Genomic DNA, 25518 nt, shown 5'->3' with positions numbered 1-25518 from the left:
TTTAAACACTAATCATTAGGATACACAGATTTAGGATTCCCCTATGATCCTGACTGCCTGTGCACACACACACCTGGTATTTTGGAGCGAATCACATCTGTTTATAAACAATGCAGTGACCCGGCGACATGAACAGATTCACAGAGGAGTAATTGATGAGAACAGGGCCAACTGTGTCGAGAGATGAATGGTAATGAAGAAGAAGAAGGAGAGTTATGAGTAACATCTGTGAGCGAGGCTGCTCAGGGCTGCATTGGCTCCGCTGAGTCTTGTTGGCTGCCAACATGTCACTGACAGATTGTTTGGTGACAAAAGTTACTAAAAGCCTCCGCGGAATACTTCATCAAGTGCAAATATTTTCAGGAGCCAAAAAAAGCAACATTTCAGAGTTAATTTGTAATCACAGGTGCGATTTCTATCAAACCCTCTGAAGGCATGTCTTCTTTCTTAATTTCCTATCTACACATGCTGACAGCTTTATGGCACTTCAAACTAGTGCCTGTAATAAGAGTCTTATTTCATCCAGGGAGTGGATTTACGCAGTGGTATGAAAAGATGTCCAGTGGGTCGTGAAGACAGTATTCTTGGCATCAACATAAATCTAAATTAAGGCATCACAATGGCCTCAACTGAACACTAAAAAAATCAAACTTGCTTTTTATCTAATTGGCGGAAGAAAGAGGTTTACGGCCTAGTGCCAAATTAAGGTGGAGTGAGATATTTTAATTGCTGGTTAGTCTAGAAAAGATTCACCCGGCACCAACTTTTATCTGAAATCTACATGTTGCTAAGCATTCTTCTAGCAATATGAACAAAACCATAATGTATTCATTTTCAAAACCATGCAGAAAGGTAAAGCTATTTTCTCAGAGACAACGAATCAGGACACTAGCCTATCTCTGCTGCACACTTTCTCTTGTGCATCTAACAGGGAGTCAATCAAATGCAAAAGATAGTCAATGGATATCAGCTTTGAAATGTCTTACAGCTGATTCTAATTCAGGTCTCGGTGGTAATGGAGCCTAAATAATACAATTCCCTTCCACCTTAATTAGTTTGGATGAATATTATTAAGCATATTATTTCTAATTCAAATAATATTGAACTCATTTAAATGATTATTATTTTCCAATTACACCTGGTTCTGAATCAAAAACCCCAACGGTAAGCTTCACTCACCTCCAATTTTAGCGTTATAGGCCACACCCACACCGCACACGCCGTTGTTAGCAGCTGCTGCGACTTCTCCCGCACATCGAGTTCCATGTCTGGGAAGAGACAACGTCACAAAGGACATTAATAAACAAAAAACATGAAGAAGATTACAAATGGGAAATGTACACATCAAGCAGGAGCATCACAATAAATCAACCGAATACTGACAGCGAAAAACCAGCAATTGTTTGTCACCTCCTGAACTGAGCTGGGCTTTTAAACAATACTGAAGCTGAAGTGATGCTAAAAATACAACACAGTCAAAAAGAGAATCAGAAACCCAATGGCCCTTTTGTCACTGCAGTAGACTCAGAGATGCAACAATAGGTGTTAGAGAGGCCGACATGTCCCTCCGAATGAAAAGTCTATTAATTTAAGTGGTTTTAGAATTCAAGACTTACTTAATAACTACACAGAAAGCGATGACCTTCATGACGATTTCTGTCTTTCACACAACAATGGTTGGTTTTAAAACTCCACTGCTATGTAGTATGTAGTGTGTAGTAGAGTAAAGTTTATACAATTTCATAGTGAAGTATATAGCTTCATGACTTAACTGCTGTGAATATGACTATATAATGAATGCTAAGTGTCGTGCTCTTGACTATTTTTGAACAAAAGGTGGACTGATAGGGCTTCTCATACATTATGACTACTTATACACCTCCACAATGAAGTGAAGTATGGACACATAGCATAATACTCCATGCAGGATCGCATTGTGATTCAAGTACATTGAAGTTTATTTTGTTGCACTCTTTATTAATACAGTAGGCTATATGCATATCAAAATGTTCATGGTGAATTAATCGTAGAACATGTCCATGCATTCAAAATAATCTTTGGAGCATAGTGATCATTAAACATGAAGATTCATTCAATTTTACTGTCAATATTAAAACATTATGATTAATAATGCATTATTATAGATGCAATGACATGGACGACACTTCACTTAACATATACAATAATAACTTATGAAAAGGCATGGATTTTTATTGGAGCGTAGTCATAAAGCATTATTTGTAATTCACTATTACCGCCATCATAATGCACAAGAGATCTGTGCTTCATAGACAGTGTAAGCAAATGTGTGTTTAGACGGCAACATTTCTGTGCTTTTTGTATTAATTCCTACAAATCCCAACTGCTTTTCAGTGTTCAAAGACCTTGAAAAAACGCACTCACATAAGAATTTTCCATTCTTGTGTGTCTGTCTCGTGTTCAAAGTAAATATAAACTTTGATTCTTTTTTCTCTTGTCATGAATATTCAATGCGATAGAAGCATAGGTGATTTAAAACCACTTTTTTATGTACAGAAAAACAGTGTTTTTCCAACCAATTTGCTCCTGGATGAATGATCCAGACTATATCACAGCAGATACCTCTGGGTATATATAGTAGTATATAATGAGTACTTCCACAATCCTCCTCGTTTTAAACACAGCCACTTCAGACAGCTCCTCTTTTCAGCTCTTTTTTGTTTTAGCTACAGAGTTACAGAATATAGGCATTTCCCATCAAGAAGTGAAACATGATGATGAGACCTGTCTAAAACCAACTTAACCTTGACCGTCACTGGCCATTCAAATGAGATATGAGATGTTATCGATGTACATGAATTATTCACTGAGTGCCTCATTAATACCTTCAACCAGTCTTGAGTTTCAGAGAACAGACAGGTTCCCCCAGACACTTGTCTAGATGTCAAACTAGCTTAACAAACAACATTCCCTCCAACCCAAAAAAAGCATCATGCTTTATTTACCACAGATCCGTTCTTATAGAAGACAGTAAAACTACCAAACTGAAAACTTTACAGCTTTGAATAGTCTTAAGGCCAAAACAAAAGTAATCATTAGTGGGTTGGATTCAATTTGTTTCATTGACTTCAGGGGTTGACGCGGTGTGATCAGACTGCGAAATGGATGGCGCAGACAGATTTGGCATTTGGCATTTAACACAGGTCATTAAGTTTGTCTGCTGATTACAGTGCAGATCTGATTAGGAGGTGTACAGTTTCACACCCGTCTCTGCGTGAATGTTATCGGAACAAAGCTAATTACATCCACAGTATTGTTTTGAAAGAGCCAAAATGAATTTCTTTTTGATCTCCCAACCTCCCACTGATGATGAGGCAGAGGACAAAGTCATTTCACAGGGTCAGAGCAGGCTACGCCTCCAGCTGGGATCCTGATTAGACTCTGTGTAGCTCTGTGATACATTACCCACCTGCTAATTCTCACTCTTTGTTCACTCTTAAACATTTCAGCAAAGGTTCACTGCTGTATTCTTCCTCATTCTTCTCCTGACATTATTTTTTACACAAATGTCAAAGAACAAAACGCTTGTCATCAGAAAAGATGATGTGGAATAAACAACGTTGCCTTCTTACAAATCATTTATTTAGCTGTCAACAACTACAAGCATTGCAGGGATTTTTGAACAAGTAATCAACTGGCCTGACAGGGCACATTTTTCACTGACAGACATGCCCTTACAAGGACCTTGGCACAACATATTGCAGGGTGTAATACATCAAAAATTCAATTAAATTAATATCATTGCTATCAAGAGCTTAAACTACATTATTTTACTGTTAACTAGCTTTAATAAATGGCAGCAGTTGATGGAGACTTGACGGCTCCCTACAGAACCATATATGTGCTCGGGGGTTAAATTAGGACTTATTACTTGAGGAGGCAATTTCTTAGCAATGTTATGTAGCAGCAGGCGCTTATGAGAAAAAGCCACACTAAATAGCTGACCTCATAAGCACAAGAGAGTCATTATGATTTACAAAAATCAGTCCTTTTGTCTAATTATAAAAGAAACACCCAGTTGGTAAAGCTTTAGGAGGGTCCACAGTCTCAGATATTCAGCCTCCCGTTATGCTAATCTCTGTACAGCAGGACGTCTGCGTGTGAAGTGGCCTTTAAAGTAAGTCTCTATTGTTTAATCAGAGCGCTAAAGAGGCATTACATTTTAGCTCACTGCTAAACAAATGTTTAAATCTGACTGCCTGGATGTACTCACCCTACCACACCACTCAATCATGTTATGTTTGAGTGGACGCTCACAATAACAATCTGAGTGAAAAAACAATGAGAAAGACGGTGCTACTCAAGGACAGACCGACTTACTGCATTTTTATACGTTGATATTCCTATTTCAGAAGGAAATAGAATGTTGCAGTGGCTCCCTGCTGATCAGTAGTTTGTACATTTAATGAGCAGGGATAAAGAGCAAGCTCCAATTTATGAGCTCTTTTTACTTGGATACGATGCCTTAAAATGATAAACACAACTTCAGGTTTGCACTTGTTGTGAAGTTGTGAAGTTTAGCTTCAGTTCAGAGGCTTTTATATGTCACACTTGCTTTTGCAGTGTTGTTAATTTTCTCGTTGTGGAACACTACTGAGTAAACTCAGAGGCAGATTACCTCTAATGGGAACACATTCTTATACATTCAGTATTCAGGGAGCCTGAAACCATTCACACTGGCCAAAAACACATTTATTCAGCACTGTGGCCAGCCAGATGGCTCGGCCAACAATACTGCGCTAAGCTTACATTGTGGAGGCATTTGCAGTCGCATTGCGCTGCAAGAAACAGCTTCAAATGTCAACACTAGAAGACTTTTGTTTTAATAAGAAACAGACAAAATGCTTTGCCTTTTGAAAACATAAAGATGATCTGAGTGTATGTCAAGGATTTAAAAAAATAATATCTGATAAGAGACGCTGTGATTCCACCAAACAATGTCAGCTCAACTTGGAAAACAATGAAGCGCATTTTCTTTAGACTTCAAATTAAAACGGTGAAGCTTTGTTATGTGAAATGGTTTTGAATGCCTTAAGATGGAGCTACGTGCACGCACATTTATGGTTTCATCCACAGCACAGTAAACAATACTGTTCTGCTCCAGACAGCACATATCCTCACACCAAGGAGCAACAGATGTTAAGCCAGGTAGGGGATCGAGCCAGGATGGGGTGCGTGAACACATAGCCAGAGTGATTTGCCTGGAATGAATTCAGCCAAAGCAGCCAGACAGCCTCATATATCCAGGGAGGCTCAGGCGTTCCAGAGCAGACAAAAGTGTTTGAGGCGAAGTCACAATTCTATCTGTCAAACGTCCCTGAAATGAAATGATTTCCAAGACGGTTTACTGAAAGCCTCCTTTCTATATCCATTTGAAATAGATTGGAGGCGGTGTCAGACACAACGCCTCTAGGGGGCACGCGTAAGTGTAGTTTGAACAGTTAAAGTTTATTCAAGAGATGTGAGAACAAGGCGCTTTCAAAATAGTTCAGGCTCATCTCGGAGAAAGACAATCACGGTAAATAAATCATTGGAGTGCGAGTCGGAGGATGGCATAAAGCTACATGCTTTGTTCAAAAGACAAACTGTGGAGAAAAGAGCCGACAAAGCGTAAACACAGCTTCGATTAAAGGGCGCAGAACTTGAGACGCTCTATTCACCCAGCCAATGTGTCCTCCACTATCTCATCAGAAGGAGCAAAGGGACAGAGGGAGGTAATGCTTTTATCTCTCCTCCTCAGGACAAGGGGCCGTTTTTGGTAAAGTCCTTGCACTGCGATTTACTGGAGACTCCCAACACAATCTCTCTGGACATAATGCAACGTAACCACAGACCACAGAGTCAATATACTGTAAAGTGCAGTCTATCAATGCAAAGTATTCAGTATGTATCTTATGGAAGGTGCCTCAATATTGATCTAATCCAAAAACGAGCATTTACCCCAACCTGAAAAACTAAAACTTGAAACAACGGAATTCTGCTTGCAGCGAAGATTTAGACTTCGAGTTTAGTGTCTGTTTTCAGTGATTGATTTCCCCATGGCAGCATCAAACAAATGTTTTGTTTTTGAGGAGGCTCTTTTGAGGTTTAATTATCTTCCCCACAGTAACTATACTTACATTCTTTCATTTACATTGTGATAGATGGTGGGAAGGTTTGCCTTGTCTTATTACTGAAAATTAGACTGTTTCCAAGCAGATATAGTACTAAGATAATTTAAGGAACAACATAAGCAGGCCATGGTGACCAATCACAGTTCTCGTTGTCTCAAATAGTATCTCAATATAAGTGGAGCAGCCCTGAAGTGGTTCCATTTTTTAGAAGGCTTATGTCAGGTAGGGCACAGCCTCTGGTATTGCTACATGAATAACCCCTTAATGCAAAACTATAAATCCACCTTAAAGTGGCACTCCAGTGATTGAGTCCCTAGTGTGTCTCAATTCCAAACCCTGCATTTCCTATAATGCGATTTGAAAGCCTCTTATTTTATTATTCTATACGGCTGAAATGCCCATTTCTATCAAACTTCACATCTCCAGTTTGAAAGGGATCTCTGGTAAAACGTTTCAAGTTTTAAAGATCTCCTTTAAATCCATATACAGTTATTTTAAAAGACTGAGTAGTATTAACAAACTCGGATCAAATTGGTTGAGCACTCATCCAAAAGTTGAACAGTTGTGTGGGTGTTACCACCAGCAGATGAGGGAGAAAAGCAGATTATTCCTCCATGCTGGCAGGACACACTTTCTCATATAGTATTTTTAACAGAAAGACGTGTATTCAAGCATTGAGCATTTCTGTTTACAGATGGTATACTCATATAATCACACATACCCACTCATGTAGTGTTTGGGTTGTGTTGTATAGAGCATGTGTATTGAATATGCTTTACCAAGTGTGACTGATGTCTAACCTGTGCTCGTCCAAACTGTAGGATCCGTCTCTTGGAATTGCTCTGTTGGTTTATATCTGTTTTAAAGGGACTGAATGGGGTCTGTTCAACGCCAAAAGGATTAGGGTATTTTCTGCTCAGCTCAGCTAAGATGTAGCCTCAGGCAGGTCTGTTTCGAATGGTTACACTGCAGTGTGAGATCTCTTCATTGTTTGGTCAAACACAAAAGTGCTGTCTACAGCTTTGTAGGGAAGATGATCAGATAACATTTTAATATCTTTGGCAGAGAAACACTTTGGAAGAGTTCTCAGTCCATCATCAGGCAAATATCGACAGACAGCGTATCTGTCATGACCGTTCATGCCTAAAGGCAATTAGAGTCATCAATCCATCTGACTTTCATATCATTATGTTGGAAAACACTCATGCGTAAATAGAGCAAAGGAAATATAAAACCTACAGAATGAGGGGCCAGAAATCTAAATGTATTTTTACAGTAAGGTCCCCTCCTCTTCTCTCTGTACACAAACTCGCTCGGATCAGTCATTAGCCCGCATGGGTTTTCATACCACTGCTACGCTGACGACACCCAACTAATTCTGTCCTTTCCCCGCTCAGAGACCCAGGTCGTCGCACGCATCTCTCAGTGGATGTCTGCTCATCACCTCAAGCTCAACCTTGACAAGACTGAACTGCTTTTTCTTCCGGGAAAAGATTGTCCCACTCTTGACCTAACCATCAACATCGGCACCTCTGTTGTTTCCCTGACTCAGACTGCAAGGAATCTGGGTGTGACCCTAGATAACAAACTGTCCTTCACTGCAAACATCGCTGCAACAACCCGCTGCTGCAGATACACGCTTTACAACATCAGGAGGATACGTCCCCTCCTGACCCAGAAAGCGACGCAGGTTCTGGCCCAGGCTCTCGTTATCTCACGCCTAGACTACTGCAACTCCCTCCTGGCTGGTCTACCTGCATGTGCCATCCGACCTCTGCAGCTCATCCAGAATGCAGCTGCTCGTCTGGTCTTCAACCTTCCTTTAATGTTCCCACACCACGCCGCTCCTCCGCTCCCTTCACTGGCTTCCAGTAACTGCTAGAATCCACTTCAAGACACTGGTACTTGCGTACCATGCTGCAAATGGATCTGGCCCTTCCTACATCCAGGACATGGTTAAACCGTACACCCCAGCACGTGCACTCCGCTCTGCATCAGCCAAACAGCTCGCTGCACCCACACTGCGAGGGGGACCCAAGTTCCCATCAGCAAAAACTCACCGGTTTGCTATCCTGGCTCCAAAATGGTGGAATGAGCTTGACATCAGGACAGCAGAAAGCTTACACATCTTCCGGCGCAGACTGAAAACTCATTTCTTTCGACTCCACTTATTAGCGATACAATTACTATCAAAGCACTTATATACTAATAAAGGACTGGCTTATCTAAANTCTCCTGCTGATGTTCAGGTGTATATCAGTATGTAGTGTCTCTACTTTAAAGAGTCCTCTCCTGCTGATGTTCAGGTGTATATCAGTATGTAGTGTCTCTACTTTAAAGAGTCCTCTCCTGCTGATGTTCAGGTGTATATCAGTATTTAGTGTCTCTACTTTAAAGAGTCCTCTCCTGCTGATGTTCAGGTGTATATCAGTATGTAGTGTCTCTACTGGGACATGTCTCCATGCTTTAATGTTCAAAAAGCTCTTTATTTTTCTCATACTGCCTGTGCTGCAGCACCTCTTTTCGCCCTCTGTCTGAAACCAAACCCCAGTCTGCTCTGATTGGTTAGCTGGCCAGCTCTGTTGTGATTGGTCAACCAGAGATGTCCCGCCCCTTAGCCTATCACGTACAATGTGATTGAGCACTAGCCAATAGAAGAGCGAGTGGTACATAGTGATGTCATTATGTTCCTGAAGTGAAGGCGCTATTGAGGCACTATTAATGGAATGAATGGAGAGCTATTTTGGAGATAAGTTTTCTTAACTTACTAGCATGCTATTGCTTAGCATTCTAGCTTTATTTGTTTTCCCACCAGCCCCACAAGGTTTACATGTCATTGTGCTTCAAACACTGTTTTTGGTGCCTCAGGAAATGCTGTTTTTAAAGGCTTACCTGCCAGTAAGCATCATATGTGGTCAAGTGCTTAGAGATGATCACGTACAATGTGTTGAAGCACTTAGCCAATAAGAGTGCAAGTGACGTCAATATGTTCCGTAAGTAAACAAAGGAGTCCAATGGAGGTTTTCAGGCGGGGCGGGGGGGGAGTGTGTTGGAGAGAAACTCCTTCTGAAGGGAACATAGGGATTTTAGCCTTTGCAGACCATTAACATGCACTAAAACCTACAGTATATACGACACTACAGGAAAGAGGAAACCACAGAAAGGCAAAAAAGGGCCTCTTTAAATAAATGTTATGCAGTAAAAAGTACAATATTTGAATATGAAATGTAGTGTAGTAGAGGTACATACTCAAATATATAAAGTACAAAAATGTTTAAAAACTACTTACAATACTTGAGTAAATGTACTCCAACTATTTAATTTCCAACTCTGCACATACTGTACAAAATATCACAGTAACCTATGTAATACTTGTTGATATATATCAGTCTGTATTATTTTAAAACACCAATTGTGTTTCTTGCTTCACGATAAAACACCAGTTACAGTAAAGACAATAAAAGACAATTATCAGTGTCATGAGCAGCGTCTCCTAACGAGTGATTACTGAGCCTCTCTGTTCTGTCTTTAACCAGCGCCTCCCCCCCCTCTCATCCCAATCTTCCCATCATGCTCCAGGCTAACTAAACAGATCCTTTGTTTAGGGTCTTATAGGAGCCATAAAAAAGCAGACTTTGTTCTACCCTCCCTCTCTCTCTGTCATCCTCCCCCCTTCCTCTTGTTCCTCCCAACCAGCAGATGGTTAATGATTCATGGCCAGGGAGCACACGTGCTATAGTGAGTGTAGCATTACTCCATGGACATGTAGAGAACAGGGTGACATACTGTGTGTTATTTAGGGCTCCTGCAATATGGCCCTTTGTGTTAGCAGATGATCATTTGTGCCAATATTTAATATGCTAAATAACATGATTATAGGAGGAGACAGTACAGACATGCCAACTGGTAGATATCAACATAACATATTGGATTCTTATTACATTTGCAAAAAAGGGCCTCTTTAAATAAATGTTATGCTGTAAAAAGTAAAATATTTGACTCTGAAATGTACAAATATGTTAAAAAACGACTTACAATACTTGAGTAAATGTATTCAGTTAATTTCCAACACTGCAATATGGTGAATAACATGATTATAGGAGGAGACAGTACAGACATGTCAACTGGTAGATATCACCATGACATTTTTAAATATTGGATTCTTATTAAATCAGCAAAAAAATCCGGAAAATAAATCTGAAGATTGGATAAAGCCAGGTTTACATTTTTGTACATAATATATTTTTACAGATTGGATTCTGGACATCTCTTAGCATAACTCCATAACTGTGTCATTGTATAGAGTGCCACAGTGACGCGTCCTAAAACCCGGAAGTGAGTTAGCATTTTACCACTTCCGGTTCCTTCGACAAAAAAGCAATGAGATCTCTCCATAGGTTTTTGGAAAATATCTGGAAATAAGGTCTGTGGTTGAGACACATTGAAGAGACGGATCACGTTTTGTTCTACGACATTAAATCCATCAGCAGTGACCCCACTGGTGATTTCTGAAGAGTTGACGTGTCTGAAAAACGATGGTTGTTACCAAGTGGCTGAATAGGACTACAGAAGTTGTCGAGGCCGTTGTACGTCATTACGCCGAACACGTAAACACTCCCTCTAAGTTAGTTTGCCCTGTTCTGCTTGAAAGCAAGTACCTGCCTCCTGCAGACTGTTAAAACAAACGCTTCAACTTGTAACATTTAGAATATGTATGTTTGAATATGGATCTCAAGTTGGCGTGACGTTGAAGCAGCGACCCTGCTGTAGTTTGTTAATAGCATAGCTAGTTAGCATTTTGCTTCTGTCGACTAGATTTATGATTAGAAAATTATAAAAGTAGGGTAGGCATGTGGAGATTATCCGGCTGAACAAAACGTGATCCGTCTCTTCGATGTGTCTCAACCATAGACCTTATTTCCAAACTCCTATGGAGAAATTGCATTGCGTTTTTGTCGAAGGAACAGGAAGGAGTTTACTTCCGGGTTTTAGGACGCGTCACTGTGGCACTCTAGTTAAAGGGGCCCTATTATATACTGTATATATATATTTTTTCCTCTCCTGTAGTGTGTTATAGGTTTGTGTGCATGTAAATGGTCGGCTGTTTTTCCTCCAGAGGGAGTTTCTCAAAAAGCATTAAGGGCCTCTTTAAGGAATACAGAAAATATTTGACCAAAGCCACTTTTATTATTATGTAACTCTAAGTGACGTCTGCATGTTAAATGTTCTAAAGCAAGTAGGCTGAAGCTTACAGAGTCAGGATACAGTAGAGTATAATCAGGTTGGCTTTAAATGCATTAGCGTTGGTTCTGGATGCAACAACATGATCTGCTCAATTAGTTCAGCTACAAGATTACAGCCGTCCTCTTTCCATTCCTCTCATTCCTTTTTCCTGACCCTGAAATGGTGCCACGCTCGAGTTTGGAAGCAGATTCTTCAAATGTCTTTCCCGTTGAGCTCACAATGTTTGGCATGAGAGAAATGTGTGTGTGGAGGAGAAAGTAGAGAAAGTGGGATGTGACCTCGTTTCTCGGCTTTACGTTGTTCCTTAATGCGCCAGAGAGCACGGAAAGCCTCAGCTTTACGGTACACTGTTTTTAGATTAAGTCGGCAGAGTGAAGTGTGTGTGTGTGTGTGTAAATCCATCATACAGTTGTAAAGTGGCTGTGGACAAGAGTTTAATCACTTCCACTCATTGTCTGTACCCCGTCTGCAGGAAGGGGTGGATGGAGAAAGATTGCTTTTCCTTTCAACAAACTGTCACCTTGTGGGTTTCTGTTGAGCAGAAGTGCTTTCAGGTGGCTAATGGGCAGCTGCTAGTGTCTTCTTATTCTTCTTTTTGTGTGTAGGTGTTGTTGGTAGATGGAGTGAGATGTGTAACAGGAGGAGAGGTGCATCCCAAGGGTGTTAAGTTAAGAAAGAGGACAAGAACTGGGGGAGGTGGAGCGTAAAAACCAGATGCAAGCAGAGATATGTGGAAGAGATGGAGCGTTATCTGATTAAGATTTAAAGATGACAAAGAAAAAGATGTGCAGGTTCAGACGATGATTTACGGCTTTGACTTTGAGAAACACTTCTTTGATATCGACCGTCTGTCCAAACAACGAAAGTCAGGTGTAAATCAGTATGTAGTGTCTCTACTTTAAAGAGTCCTCTCCTGCTGATGTTCAGGTGTATATCAGTATGTAGTGTCTCTACTTTAAAGAGTCCTCTCCTGCTGATGTTCAGGTGTATATCAGTATGTAGTGTCTCTACTTTAAAGAGTCCTCTCCTGCTGATGTTCAGGTGTATATCAGTATGTAGTGTCTCTACTTTAAAGAGTCCTCTCCTGCTGATGTTCAGGTGTATATCAGTATGTAGTGTCTCTACTTTAAAGAGTTCTCTCCTTCGAGCCTGAGTCTTCATCATGTCTTCATCATGAGCCTGGGTCTTCATCATGTGTCTTCATCATGTCTTCATCATGTTGTTCAGGTGTATATCAGTATGTAGTGTCTCTACTTTAAAGAGTCCTCTCCTGCTGATGTTCAGGTGTGTATCAGTATGTAGTGTCTCTACTTTAAAGAGTCCTCTTTATTTTTCTCATACTGCCTGTGCTGCAGCACCTCTTTTCACCCTCTGTCTGAAACCAGAGTCTTTGCTGTGATTGATCAACAGCTTAGAGATGTCCCGCCCCTTTGCCTATCACGTACAATGTGTTGGAGCGCTAGCCAATAGGAGCGTGAGTGTTCCATAGTGATGTCATTATGTCGCTGAAGTAAACAAAGGAGTCCAATCAGAACATTTACATGCACACAAATCCATAGAACATAAATGAAAACCCAGAAAAGCACAACAGGGCGTCTTTGAATGTTTCTTCTCAGGAGTTAGATGGGGAAGTAGGAAGACAAAGGCCTTGCTTAGTATTATAAGGTTAAAAAAAGTACTCCCCACCCTCTCTAATCTAACCTAAACACATTTTGGCACTACTTTAGCTCGGGTGTGGCTCCATGTCAGACTGAGTAAACCACAGAGGAGTTCTCATTGTAATGTGAGCCGGAGCTGCTCCCTGCATACAGTAAGCATCCACTCCTAAAAATCATCAGGCTGCGAAAAATAAATGTGTCATGCTGCAGGAATGACTGCTGCTCATTACTCATGTGCAGTTATGGAACAAAACACTCTAGTATTAAACACTGTTTTGACACTTGTACTCGAGTATTTTCATTTTAAGCTACTTCTGATCCACTCAATTTTGAGGCATATATCATACTTTGTACTCCACTTAATTGATTGTAGTTACTGTGGTTACTTTGTAAATAGAAAAACACATGATTCTTATATGATATGATTCTTTATTGTACTTATAATCTACCCGGTATTTTTAAAAGTAACTACAATTGGCTGAACAATGAAAAACTACAGCAATACAATTATAAATTGACAAGTATTTGTTGTTGATAAGTAGAGGATAATGATATTCTATAATACTGTGAAAAGAGCCTTTCTACATACTGATAACATTTAATTTTATACTTGTTTTTCTTTTTCCACTAGTACATTATATTCTTGTAATTTAAAGCCAATTTCTTCTTGGACACATTGTATTTATTGAATGTGTGAATGCTGACTTGCAGTCCAGTCCATTTACCATTCCTGCACTATTTCATTTGTGCATGTTATTATGTCTTCTGGCTAGGGCTGCTCGATTATGAAAAAAAAATTCATAATCTCGATTATTTGGGTCAATAATTGATATCACGATTATTAAAAACGATTATCCATTTACTTTGAAAACATCCATTTATTGAAAGAAAAATGTGAACAGTATGTTTTTAACAGTTGATTACCCTGAACTTTAAGTATAATTCAACTGAAAAACTATTAAATAAATAAATACAAATAATCATTTTATTTCGATTATGTTGTTTTCATAATCGTTGCGAGCCAAAATCGTAATTGCGATTAATTGAGCAGCCCTACTTCTGGCACTATTTCATTCCTTTGCCCCATTTCCTTCTGGCACAATTTTCCATCCAACAGCTATTCTGTATCTCTATGAATCTCTCTGCATCTGGAACTTTGGGAAAAGACATTGGAGAGTTTTTGACCCTCTTGTTGACCCGAGAGAAACGAACTGACGACTCGTGTCCTGCAGGTTTGTCTCGCAACGTGTTAACCTCTGGACTTCTAACTTGCTGTGACGGCTTTATGAAAATCATTGAACAGAAGGAGACGCGCCACACTGTTAATCATGTCTTCAGGAATGTTCTTGCAACACTTTAGTAATAATCTACAGTTGTTCATTTATGCAAAAACACTGAGTCCTTGTAGTGAATGATGGGATATGGTGTGTTACTCATCAAGACATTCCATACTAACACGCTTAATGTCATAACAGTTAATATACACTTTTACCTGCAGGACAGAGGTCGACACATGCTTCATCTGTTTAAATGCGGCTCCTGATGACCTCTAATTATTTCTCAAATAATGTCTTTATGATGTCTTATTTTATACTCAAGGAGTCTCGCAGATGGATGGCTGTTGTTTTTATGTTCTTTTGCGCTCCTAATACAAAGCAAATTCAATATATTAAAGGTTTACACATTTTATTTGTGTGTTCTGAGTGTGCCTCTTAGCAGCTGTTTTCTCTTCCTCGTCAGAGAATGACTCAAAGGAAAATCAATCTGGACTGTGACCGGATAGGTTTCATGCTTGATTAAATAACAGAACTAAAAAATAAAACAAAGAGACACAGCTTGTGAAACATAAAACCAAATGCACCTTATTCCCAACTGTGGCTCCCAGCAGAAGATTTGGGACTTTCTTCTGACAGATGAGATCAGCAGCTGCAGATGAACAGGTACGGACACAGATTTCCTGACTGGGGATACTTGTCAGAGTTCAACCGGTCAGAAACGTTTGGCCCTTTTCCACTGAGGCGGTTCCTGGGCCAGTTTGAAGCTGCTGCAGGTTGCGAACTAGAGGCTAACAGATCAACAACAGTTCATTGCGACAGTATAAAGTTTCAGAAGCAATAAAGCTACGTTTGCTAAGTGGCTAGAGCACATGGGACGTATTAGATATTATTTAACATACTCTGAAGACAACCAGTATGCTATTATTGTGGTTAAAACAAGAAAGCTAGCTACTCAATCAAACCATTTATGTTGAATTAACTATATGCCATATGTCTGCTTGCTTCTTCAATTGGGAAATATGCAACAGGGGACGCACGGGTTGAATCATGGTAGCATACTATAGCTGAGTCACTCTGGAGAACAGGATCAAGTTGGAGGAGGCACAGTGCCGTTGATGTTGTTGTTGTTGTTGTTGTTGTTAGTGACATTCACGGTACCTAAACCGTGATGCTATGAACGTCATATTCTACGTCTCTTTTGATTGCATCTGGACTTTTTGGGTCGGCAAGGATTTGACAGAGAGTTTCATCATGTCTTCGTCATGAGCCTGAGTCTTCATCATGTCTTCACCATGAGCCTGGGTCTTCATCATGTCTTCGTTATGAGCCTGGGTCTTCATCATGTCTTCGTCATGAGCCTGAGTCTTCATCATGTCTTCAACATGAGCCTGAGTCTTCATCATGTCTTCACCAGGAGCCTGAGTCTTCATCATGTCTTCATCATGTCTTCGTCATGAGCCTGAGTCTTCATCATGTCTTCATCATGAGCCTGGGTCTTCATCATGTCTTCATCATGTCTTCATCATGTCTTCATCATGTCTTCGTCATGAGCCTGAGTCTTCATCATGTCTTCATCATGAGCCTGGGTCTTCATCATGTCTTCATCATGTCTTCATGAGCCTGGTCTTTCATGAGCCTGGTCTTCATCATTCATCATGTCTTCATCATGTCTTCATCATGTCTTCACATGCTAGTCTTCATCATGTCTTCGTCATGAGCCTGAGTCTTCATCATGTCTTCATCATGAGCCTGGGTCTTCATCATGTCTTCATCATGTCTTCGTCATGAGCCTGAGTCTTCATCATGTCTTCATCATGAGCCTGGGTCTTCATCATGTCTTCATCATGTCTTCATCATGTCTTCATCATGTCTTCGTCATGAGCCTGAGTCTTCATCATGTCTTCAACATGAGCCTGAGTCTTCATCATGTCTTCACCAGGAGCCTGAGTCTTCATCATGTCTTCATCATGTCTTCGTCATGAGCCTGGGTCTTCATCATGTCTTCATCATGTCTTCGTCATGAGCCTGAGTCTTCATCATATGAGCCTGAGTCTTCATCATGTCTTCAACATGAGCCTGAGTCTTCATCATGTCTTCACCAGGAGCCTGAGTCTTCATCATGTCTTCATCATGTCTTCGTCATGAGCCTGAGTCTTCATCATGTCTTCATCATGAGCCTGGGTCTTCATCATGTCTTCATCATGTCTTCGTCATGAGCCTGGGTCTTCATCATGTCTTCATCATGAGCCTGGGTCTTCATCATGTCTTCATCATGTCTTCATCGTGTCTTCACCATGAGCCTGGGTCTTCATCATGTCTTCATCGTGTCTTCACCATGAGCCTGGGTCTTCATCATGTCTTCATCATGTCTTCGTCATGAGCCTGGGTCTTCATCATGTCTTCACCATGAGCCTGAGTCTTCATCATGTCTTCGTCATGAGCCTGAGTCTTCATCATGTCTTCAACATGAGCCTGAGTCTTCATCATGTCTTCACCAGGAGCCTGGGTCTTCATCATGTCTTCATCATGTCTTCGTCATGAGCCTGGGTCTTCATCATGTCTTCATCATGTCTTCATCATGAGCCTGGGTCTTCATCATGTCTTCACCATGAGCCTGGGTCTTCATCATGAAAGTATTTTGACTTGATGGATGGATTGAAATGCAATCTAATTGTTCAATAATGAATTAGAACAAACTGCTTGCCAAACCAGCCCCAGCACAGAACTAGAGCAGAAGTGATTTCAGTGAAAAGGGGTCTGAGAGGTTGACTGTATCTGCGGACCACCTGCTGCCTCTCTGACCTGACGTCTGCCAGCGACAGATGACGAGGAAGAAGGCTTCAGGCTCTCAGAAACACTGAAGAAGAAAGAGGAGACTGTCTGAGGCGGCTGGTCCTGACAGGCTTTCATTCAGCAGCATCTGCTCCACACTGCTCCCTGTGTCCGGACACACTCAATAGGCCGATAGATCGGAGAGACACTCACAGGAAAACAAGCCCTTTCTTTATGTTTTAGTCAATTAAACTTCAAACGACAACAACTGCATGTGAGTACATTCACTTTGGAGAGTTTGACACGATAACAGGACTGTGCTCAGAGAATAAATGGCGTGTCATGATACTCGGGAATGGGAGGTTATTAAGAGGCAGCTTTTGATCAAAAAGGCATTCTTTAGAGTCCCTGAATGGAGAGGAATAATGTGGAGGAAGTAAAGGCTTTGCCAAAGAGTCCAGAGAGACAGTTTAGAAAAGACTATTTTCTGTATCTATTTCAAGTGGGTTTGCCTACTGCCCTGTAGACTGGCTGCAGGAGGGTCTATACACTTTAATGGATGAGCGAACTCAAGCACAGATTATGGCCACTTATTTTGCCCAGTGGTCACCAAAGTAAATATTGGATCCATTTTTCACGGGCCACATATTGTCCAAACATTATGACAGTGAATTGGCACTTTTCAAACGGACAAATCAGACGAAGTTGTCAGTTTCAGAAAAACAAACTTTGAAAGATCTGCCATCACAGATTGTAAACAAAGCTAAAGATGTGTCAAAATGGGCCATTTTAGGTTCATATATTTTTCTCATACTGGCTGTGATGAATGTATGATTTCTTCTCCTTTATGTTTTTTTTTTTTTTTTTGTATTTGTATTTATTTATAGAAGGACCATGCATACAAAACATTAATCTCAGCAAAGAGAACAGATGCAATATGCCAGATTATAGCTACATGTAATAGCTAATTTCCATCTGTGGTCCTCAGGCAGGTTCATAACAATCAATAAACAAATAATAACATTGCATGATCTCTATCAGTCAAACAATTTTAAAACCTGATTTTAGTACAGCTCAATAAATTAATACATACTTGAAATACACTTACATGATCTCGGTCACTCAAATAATTATAAAGCCTGATTTAAATACAGGTTACGAACATAATACTTAGTACACTTCAAATACACTTAAATAAAATATCTAAGATATAGTATGACAATACAGTTCAAATTTAAAAAACTCAGATTACAGTGGAATAGTGTTTCTCTGCAGGATGCTCAGGCGAGAGACTCTGCCTTCCCAACAACATCTCNTCCCCCCTGCAGGTGCGCAACGCGGGCTTGCGTAACACACCTCGCATCGTGTGCACGAGCGCACAGTTTTCGAAGCTTGCCTTCGCAGTCGGTTAGTTTAGGGCAATACTTTTCGACGGTCCATGTTGACGATCGGTTAGTTTTGCGCCAATAACGACGCTCATCACTTTGGTGGGCCCACGACATACTCGTCAGAGACAAAGAGATGGCCCTAATGTCTTGGCACTCCTCGGTCCGTACCTCCTCCCCGTCTCTGTCACCCACTTTACCATCCACCGCGCGCAGTAAGCGGACAAACCCTCAAATACGTCTCAGGACGTGCCCAGACTAAAAGTTCTGGGCGAGGGCAGGCGCGGTGGGCGCTGCACGTTATGCTTGGTGCGGACAGGCGATGGGCGTGTATAACGGTTAATCAAGCGTTCGGGCTGGGCTGGCGCCCGCGCGTGTTCTTCCAGGCCGTTGGGCTGCACGGCTTGGGCTGCACGTGATATAGTACTCGTCCTTTTGCCACTGGGCAGAAGCGTTGAAGCTTCAACGCACGCCACTGTGTGGACGGGCCGTAAGAGATCAACTGTGCAGAGTTCTTCTTTGCTTTAATGGCGAATCGCCTCCACTTGCAGCATATATCGCCACCTACTGTTGATTTATTTAATGTCCATGTTAAGTCCTTGTCCTCAAACTGTTTCAATAAGGATAAATCTATTACAGGTTGAGGTAGCAAGCAACCATGGTGGAACAGCTGATAACAACAGTGTGCAGAGTTTAAAGTGATCAAGTCATATTACAGTATAAAGGAAATGCAGTTCAAATCACCGACTGTGTGAACGTGAACATTAATAGAATATCACCTCCCATCTTCAGAGCAATCTGACTATTAGAACAATAGCGTTAAGAAAGCTTACTTAAATATCTGCCCCAACATAAGTAACCGGATCAGAGTAACATTAAGTACAGTCCGCGGCATATCACATCATAATGTATCATATATCTCCTTATCTGAGTCAGCTGAGCCGTATCTGGCCGTGCAACACTCACAGTGTCACATACTGTATGCAGAAGGATTATTTGAAGCAACACATTAAGTTGAGGAAACACTCGAGTCAAATGTAATGAAAGTCAGATGGTGTCTTAGACGGGGCAGTGATATCATAAACCTGTTAATGTACGCATTCAAACACTTGTTCTGTTACCAGCTGTATTCACCTTGCAGGTGCAGCTATGTGGCTTTGATCCTGGATCAAGTGTTTAAGTCATGGATGTTTAAAGTTTAACTTTCTAAACAAGCCTTCAAAGTTATGGATAGAAAGCCATTAAAACACCATCATTGCAATATACTGTCCAAATACAAACTTTTCAGTTTTGATAGTCTTGTTCTACTTTCCCGAGTTCGATTGGTATTCAGAATCATTCACAATTCTACAGCACCACCGTTGAGGGGCTTTTTTCAGCTTCGCCGTTAGCAGAGTTGCAGAAACTCCAGATCTGCATCAAATGCAGATCTGACCATCCCTCTGAGGCGCCTTTGGACGATCAGCCTTTTCGTTTACGGCCATCAAGCACTGGAATTAACTTTAACTCGTTTTCTGATGGTGCAAAAAGAATGACATTAAGCAACCAGTCATGCCAACATTAATTACACTGTAATCTGAGTTTTTTTCATTTGAACTGTATTGTCATACTATAGGATATTTTATTTAAGTGCATTTGAAGTGTACAAAGTATTATGTTCGTAACCTGTATTTAAATCAGGCGTTATAATTATTTGAGTGACCGAGATCATGTAAGTGTATTTCAAGTATGTATTAATGTATTGAGCTGTACTTAAATCAGGTTTGAAATGGTTTGACTGATAGAAATCATGTAATGTTATTAAGTGTTGATTGTTATGAACCTGCCTGACGACCACAGATGGAAATGAGCTATTAGCTATAATCTGGCATAGTGCATCTCTTCTCTTTGCTGAGATTAATGTTTTTGTATGCATGGTCCTTCTATAAATACATACCAAAAAAAAGAAAAGCATACATGTCAAACTCAAGGCCCGGGGGCCAAAATCCGGCCCGTGATGGATTTAATTTTGGCCCGCAAGATTCTGGCCCGCCGGTATATTGCACGCACCCCTTCACTGAATCAGAGCCTGAGCCCAAACGTTGATGAGCCTTACCCGAGATGAGATGCCAAGTATCCGGCTTAGTCTGCATCACAGCAGCTGAGTTCACATGGATGTTTCCTTTTCTTGTTCTTGAGACAACAGGAGAGCATGTTTGTTTGTTTCTTTGAGGGAAATCGTTTTGTTGAACCTGTTGTTAGCCTGTGGAAAAATGTAATCATAAGAAATGACTCCAGAGAAGCTGCAGATAGAGCCATGAGAGATGACTCTGCAGATAGAGCCATGAGAGATGACTCCAGAGAAGCTGCAGATAGAGCCATGAGAGATGACTCCAGAGAAGCTGCAGATAGAGCCATGAGAGATGACTCCAGAGAAGCTGCAGATAGAGCCATGAGAGATGACTCCATAGAAGCTGCAGATAGAGCCATGAGAAATGAATCAACTGATTATTTAATGCTGTTTTTATAGACAATAATTGAAGCTTTGTTAGTTCCAGGTTTAATTTGTGCAATAAATTCATTTCAATACGTTTTGCAGTAAACGTTGAACCAGCCCTCGACTGGTACCCATTGGCCCACTGTGTGTTTGAGTTTGACCCCCCTGCTCTAAAGGGTGGTTTAACGGTTAAAAACTGTTCCTCACTGTCACTTTAGAGGAGGCGCCGTGGGAGAGACGGCATTCATCCTACTTTGGAAGGTGCAAATCTCATTTCGGCAAACATTTCAGGGCTTTGTGGACTTAATCCATGACAAACTGGAGTTGAGACCAGGAGGGAGTCTTACACGCTTCTCTGCGCTCTCTCCTAGGCAGTCATCCATAGGAATCCCGAACCCAATAAAATACCCAATATTAACGGTGTGTGTGTCTGCCCAAGGACAATTTAAGGTAAAACCTAATAGAGGTGTCATACATAATAACCTAATCAAAGTAAATGTAACAACTACTACAGTGCAACAAAACAGGAAGATTAAATGTGGTCTCTTAAACATAAGATCTCTAGCATCTAAANTATAATTATTTGAGTGACCGAGATCATGTAAGTGTATTTCAAGTATGTATTAATTTATTGAGCTGTACTAAAATCAGGTTTTAAAATTGTTTGACTGATAGAGATATCAGTCAAACAATTTTAAAACCTGATTTTAGTACAGCTCAATAAATTAATACATACTTGAAATACACTTACATGATCTCGGTCACTCAAATAATTATAAAGCCTGATTTAAATACAGGTTACGAACATAATACTTAGTACACTTCAAATACACTTAAATAAAATATCTAAGATATAGTATGACAATACAGTTCAAATTTAAAAAACTCAGATTACAGTGGAATAGTGTTTCTCTGCAGGATGCTCAGGCGAGAGACTCTGCCTTCCCAACAACATCTCTCAGCATTTTTTAAGGCTTTATTATTGCTTAAGCTTTTCTAATTCCAACCCTGACCCATGGTCACCCAAGTCAATATTGAACCCATTTCTTGTAAACAACATCTCCCGAACATTATGATAGGATAAATAAGGAGAGAAAATAAATGTTGCTCAAGTGAAATGTGTCTTTTTTTGTTCTGTCCCGGCAACATGCTCTAGCAAGATCTCTTTACCCACCTCTAAGTGTGGACATCTTTATCCCTCGATGACATTGGACAATGTTTATTCAAGTCTATTCTAGGATGTACTCTCTGTATTCATTCCTCCTGTTCACACTGGTCATTAAGAGATACCAACATGTTTCCAACGTAATTGATGGAGGAAGAAGTCCAACTAAGTGTCCTTGAGACTTTAGCAGTTTCGGATAGAAAATCAAGTAGATATCTTCTGGAGTTACAGCCTTTCTAGTACAGATTCCCCTCAGTTTCAAAGTTAAAGCAGGACAGAAAAAGCTTAAATATTGTGCACACTTAAATTCTCTGATCTCTTCTCCTGATACATTTTGTTCCTGGTCACACACAGGATGCTCTGGCAGCAGCTGCTGTGCAGGCGGCTGAGTCTGCCTACCCAACAACATTTCTCTTTTCTAAGAGCTGTGTTATTGCTGAAGCCGTTATAATCCATTGTACGGTGTCTCGGGCGATTGCTGTGTTTGCTGCCAGATGTGTCGGGTGTAATAAGGCCATGGACCTCGAGCAGGATGAAGAATGTTCTAACAAGTAAGCAAGACTCCCTGAACATCGATTATGTTTAGGACAGACCTTTTATTGCAGGAGGAGCAGAAAACTGGCTGGCCCCAGTTCCTGGAAATCAATGAGTGTGGACCAATGACCAAAACCCCAAGTACCCCCCTCCTATAACTGTTCACCCCCCAAGTATTAGTAACAGATGCACACGTTTTACCCTTTCATCTTCACACACAGAACATATATTTAACAAGAGGGATAGAAAGAATCAATGGGCAGTTTTTAGTCTGTTTTCCCCTAAAACGTTCCATAAACTATATATTTCTGTGATTAAATGTCTGTACCTGCAGCCCTCTGTCGGAATATTCTGTCTTTACTTTATAATTGTTCTGTTTTTCTGTATTTCTTTGTGCCTCAACCTTGGAGAAAACCTTAGGTGAAGGCTTTTGTGTTGGTGTGTTGTAGTTTTAGCCGTGCTAGGGATGTTTTAAGGCAATGTCCGTACACAACTGTGATCTAGAGACTGTATTTGTAACAAAGTAAATAAAACCTTTTTTTGCCATTATTGATTCAAAATGTCTATTTGTCCAATACTTTGGTTAAGACCTGCAAAACTCATGTCCTTTGTGTGGTGATTAGCAAACATCAATATGCTAACACTGTAAACTAAGATTAGGACAATAGAGTCTTTAAGTCCTCTCTGGTAAACACACAGTTTGTAGGGTTTAGATGTGAAAGGCTTTTATTGTGAAAGGTAACAACAGAGGAGAAGATTTGTTACGCAGTGCCTTTGTTGAAAAATGAGTTATAATTAAAACATTTCTGTACATTTCTACAACATTGTTTGTTATGTAAATGTATTGTAACATCATGCACTTTACTACTCTTTGCACATATTGGTTGGATTGAACTGCATTTTGTTATACTGCAACGACAATACAATTGAATCTAATCTAATCTATCTATCTATCTATCCATCTATCCATCAATCTATCTATCTATCCATCTATCCATCCATCTATATATCCATCCATCCATCCATCCATCTATCCATCCACCCATCCATCTATCTATCCATCCATCCATCCATCTATCTATCCATCCATCCATCTATCTATCCATCCATCCATCCATCCATCTATCTATCTATCCATCCATCCATCTATCCATCCATCTATCTATCTATCTATCCATCTATCCATCCATCTATATATCCATCCATCCATCCATCCATCTATCCATCCACCCATCCATCTATCTATCCATCCATCCATCCATCTATCCATCCGTCTATCCATCCATCTATCCATCCATCTATATATCCATCCATCCACCCATCCATCTATCTATCCATCCATCCATCCATCCATCTATCCATCCATCCATCTATCTATCCATCCATCCATCCATCCATCTATCTATCTATCCATCCATCCATCTATCCATCCATCTATCTATCCATCCATCTAATAAAGTATGCCATCTTGTTTAGAAATAAGACAGAACCCATAACCCCTTGGCTTCACTACTACAGTGAACGTTGTGAGGTCTATTCTGAATAACGTGATTGTTTGACACCTTCATCCGGCTGCTAACTCAGAAAACGTGGCTTTATTACAGAAAGAAATTACTTTTTGCTGCTTACTTTTTAATGTCTTTGTTTGAAGTATTCATCATTAAAAAAAAAAAATTGACGCGTGAAGAATCACACGGTAAAACATCCCTGGTGTTAGAAACACTTTGGTCTCAAGAAGACAGTATTACAGTATGTTATACCCTCCTTTGAAGTTTTAAGTCACATTTATATTTTCTACATTCACACATTCATTTTCATTCTAGGCGCTTTCCCCTCTATTGATCCAATGGAGACCTGCAGTGTGTGAAGAATCATTATGCATCAATACAAAAAAGAGATAACCTCCCAATCACCGTCAGCACTGAGAGATATTCTACAAAATTGCTTTCTTTCATAAAGCCGCCTCCACCTTTGTTATTTCCACCTCCTTCCCCATCCCTCAGTCTCCTTTTGTCCTTTATGCCTCCACCTCTCCCCCTCTTTCTCCCCTCTCTTTCTTCCAGCCCAGGCTATATTTTGACATGTGACCATGGTGAAGGTGACCATGCTCAAGGACGGTGCGTGGGAGGACTGTTCGCATCAGTAAATGTGGGGAAAACGACATGAATTTAGACAAAGAAAATACCAAACATGGTGGCAGAATAATATATATGATATATTTTATAATGATTGATCATGAAAGTGTTCTCAAAGCTGGTAAAGGTGCAGCTAGTTTGAATAACTTTGTATACTGCAGGGTAGCTTGTGAATTTACTCCAGGTGGAACTAAAGTCTGATTTAACACTTGATTATATTTCACATCATTCATCCACATCTGTAAAGTAACTAAAGGTATTAAATACATGTAGTGGAGGAAAAGTGCACCATTTACCTCTGAACTGTAGTGGAGCAGAAGTACACAGTTGCAACACAATTGAAATACTCAACTAAAGTACCTTAAAATTGCACTAAAGTACATATAGAACTTGAGGAAATGCACTACGTTACTTTACACCGCTGCTTATTTGTATATATTGTATATAAAGGAACTCTGATTCTGATATATTCAAGAGATACTCTAGATATACTGTTAGGGCTGCTCGATCATAATCATAATCTCCATTATATGGGTCAATAATTGATATCACGATTATTAAAAACGATTATCTATTTACTTTGAAAACATCCATTTATTGAAAAAAAAATGTTGAACAGTATGTTTTTAACAGATGATTACCCTGAACTTTAAGTATAATTCAACGGAAAAACGATATTTTAACTTAAATAAAAAACTAAGAGACTGCCAAGGCGACACA

At 40.2% G+C, this 25518-nt stretch overlaps 1 protein-coding gene across 1 annotated transcript in view; it reads right to left on the bottom strand.

The window, feature by feature from the left end:
• Positions 1-25518, bottom strand: part of furinb (furin (paired basic amino acid cleaving enzyme) b) — a 141771-nt gene that overhangs the window by 16423 nt on the left and 99830 nt on the right. Inside the window, exon 6 of the mRNA XM_010769487.1 lies at positions 1180-1268. Within this exon, the coding sequence (XP_010767789.1) occupies positions 1180-1268 (89 nt within the window). The remainder of the gene's footprint in view (positions 1-1179; positions 1269-25518) is intronic.

This window comes from Notothenia coriiceps, unplaced genomic scaffold (assembly GCF_000735185.1).
Source record: "Notothenia coriiceps isolate Sejong01 unplaced genomic scaffold, NC01 NC01_scaffold00007371, whole genome shotgun sequence".
Classification (NCBI taxonomy): Eukaryota; Metazoa; Chordata; class Actinopteri; order Perciformes; family Nototheniidae; genus Notothenia; species Notothenia coriiceps.
The sequence above is the reverse complement of the archived record's forward strand: the minus strand, read 5'-3'. Positions and strand labels throughout refer to the sequence as shown.